Source organism: Setaria viridis, chromosome 1 (genome assembly GCF_005286985.2).
Source record: "Setaria viridis chromosome 1, Setaria_viridis_v4.0, whole genome shotgun sequence".
NCBI classification, from domain to species: domain Eukaryota; kingdom Viridiplantae; phylum Streptophyta; class Magnoliopsida; order Poales; family Poaceae; genus Setaria; species Setaria viridis.
The window spans coordinates 5,868,694-5,870,528 of record NC_048263.2 but is presented as its reverse complement, the minus strand read 5'-3'; the positions used below and the strand labels follow the sequence as shown (position 1 = coordinate 5,870,528).

Genomic DNA, 1,835 nt, shown 5'->3' with positions numbered 1-1,835 from the left:
GTTATGATCTTCGCTATAGCGTGGATGAGACTTATTGACCTGAAATCCGTGATGGAGTCCCCTTCCTTCTTTTTTGGAACTAGCACAACGTTGGCCGTGTTTAGTATATCGAAGAAATCGTGGCGCTGGTTGTGGAAAGCTTGGATCATTGCCATCCGCTCTGATTACACCCCAACATTTATGGAAGAAATCAACATTTCGAGTCAGGAACGTAAATGATGTACGGCCAAAAAGGAAAAAAAACAGCAAGAAACAGTTAGCAGTTGGGAATAAATGGGTCTGAATATTGTTGCACTCGCACAGGACGAGTATCACATCAAGCCCAATCCTACTGTTGAGTGTGCCCATCAATCATTGATCCCCGTACTGAAAGTTGCAGCAAACAAATCCTCATGCATCAGAATTCGCATGTTTGCACTACAACGCAAAGCATGGAATTCACAATACCGTGAAGTTAACATCGAAAGATTCTTAGAAATGGCAAGCTTTTATGGGTTTATTTCCATTTCTGCGTCTTCTCTCTTTGCAACAGCAGAAGGTTTCATCATACAGAGTGTACGACAGCTATCAATCACTACACGATCAATCGCTACACGGCAAGACTCACGAAATTCTGTCGAGCACCGAACGAGAACCAAACCTGCACGCCCGCGCGTGGGCGAGGATCGGCGGCATCAGCTCGTCGGGGCGGCGACGGCGGCGCGGCAGACGGGGCAGGCGGGCGACCTGGCGAGCCACCGGTCGACGCAGGCGGCGTGGAACGCGTGCCGGCAGGCCGGCATGGCGCGCCACCGCTCACCGGCGGTCGCGGCCTCGAGGCACACGGCGCACACGGTGTTGGGGGTCCCGTCGCCGTCGCGCGGGGAGGAGCCGGAGGGGAAGGCGAAGCTGGGGAGGCGGAGGAGGTCGGCGGGCGAGAGCCCCGTGCGGAGCGGCGACGGCGCGGGGGAAGAAGGGTCGAGCGACGGGACGCGGTAGCGGCTGCCGCGGTGGTGGTGGAAGGCGCGCGCGGCGACGACGAGGACGAGGAGGAGCAACGCGGACGCCGCGGCGAAGAGGAGGAAGATGGCGATCGCGGCCGCCATCACCGCCGCCTGCACGCCGACGGACAGGATGCGCGCGCCGGCGCCCTGGGTGCGGGGGCCGTGACGCCGGCTCTTGGCGACGTCCCGGCCATGGTGAGGAGGAGGAGGAGGAGGAGCTTGGTGCTCCTCCGGCGCGTGCGCGGGCGCGGCGGGGAGGAGGAGCTCGCACGCGCCGGCTGGGGGAGCGGGCGGGGCCATTCGGGTGAGGAGGTGGGCGGCTTCCTTGGCGCGGCTCGCGGGAGCGGGAGGCTCGGCCGCTCGGGCGGTGCCGCGGTGTGGGGTTGGAATATCCGGCTGGGAAAGGCAAGATTTTTGGGGGATCGGTGGAGAGACCCAGCCGGAATTGGAAGGGCTCCCTCTATCTTGAGCTTTTGGCGGGCACAGGTCGGCGTGAGGGCAAACGGTTTTTGTAAGCAACCGGATTGAGGATATTAAAAGCGGGTCAAATGAGTCGCTATCTCGTCTTCGTCCGCTTCTAAATGCGTGGAAGCATGAAGCTGTTTCGCAAACGGAGGTAAGTAAAAGAGGAAAACGAACGCGTCAGCGCTCGTCTTTTTTAAACACGAGCTGCTGCATGGGCACGTCCGGTGTACTTAGGCTAGTCCCAGTGCAAGGTTTGATTGCACTGTTTTCAAGCATGTCATATCATCCTATGAGGTGTATTCTCATGAATGAAACATGGAGTCCCAGGTTTCATTTCACAATTTCATAGGATGCCTATGACATTTAATTGTGAGGCATGTGATTGGA

General features: G+C 58.0%; 1 protein-coding gene across 1 annotated transcript; it reads right to left on the bottom strand.

Moving 5' to 3' along the window:
• Positions 1 to 256: 256 nt before the first annotated feature.
• LOC117844834 (uncharacterized) lies at positions 257 to 1,480 on the bottom strand. The gene has a single exon (XM_034725632.2). The coding sequence runs from the start codon at positions 1,281 to 1,283 to the stop codon at positions 675 to 677; it is 609 nt and encodes a 202-aa protein (XP_034581523.1). The 5' UTR covers positions 1,284 to 1,480; the 3' UTR covers positions 257 to 674.
• Between the last annotated feature and the right edge of the window lie 355 nt (positions 1,481 to 1,835).

What these genes read in the sequence shown, in the direction of transcription:
- LOC117844834 (XM_034725632.2), bottom strand. Translation starts at nt 1,283, where the DNA reads ATGGCCCCGCCCGCTCCCCCAGCCGGCGCGTGCGAGCTCCTCCTCCCC.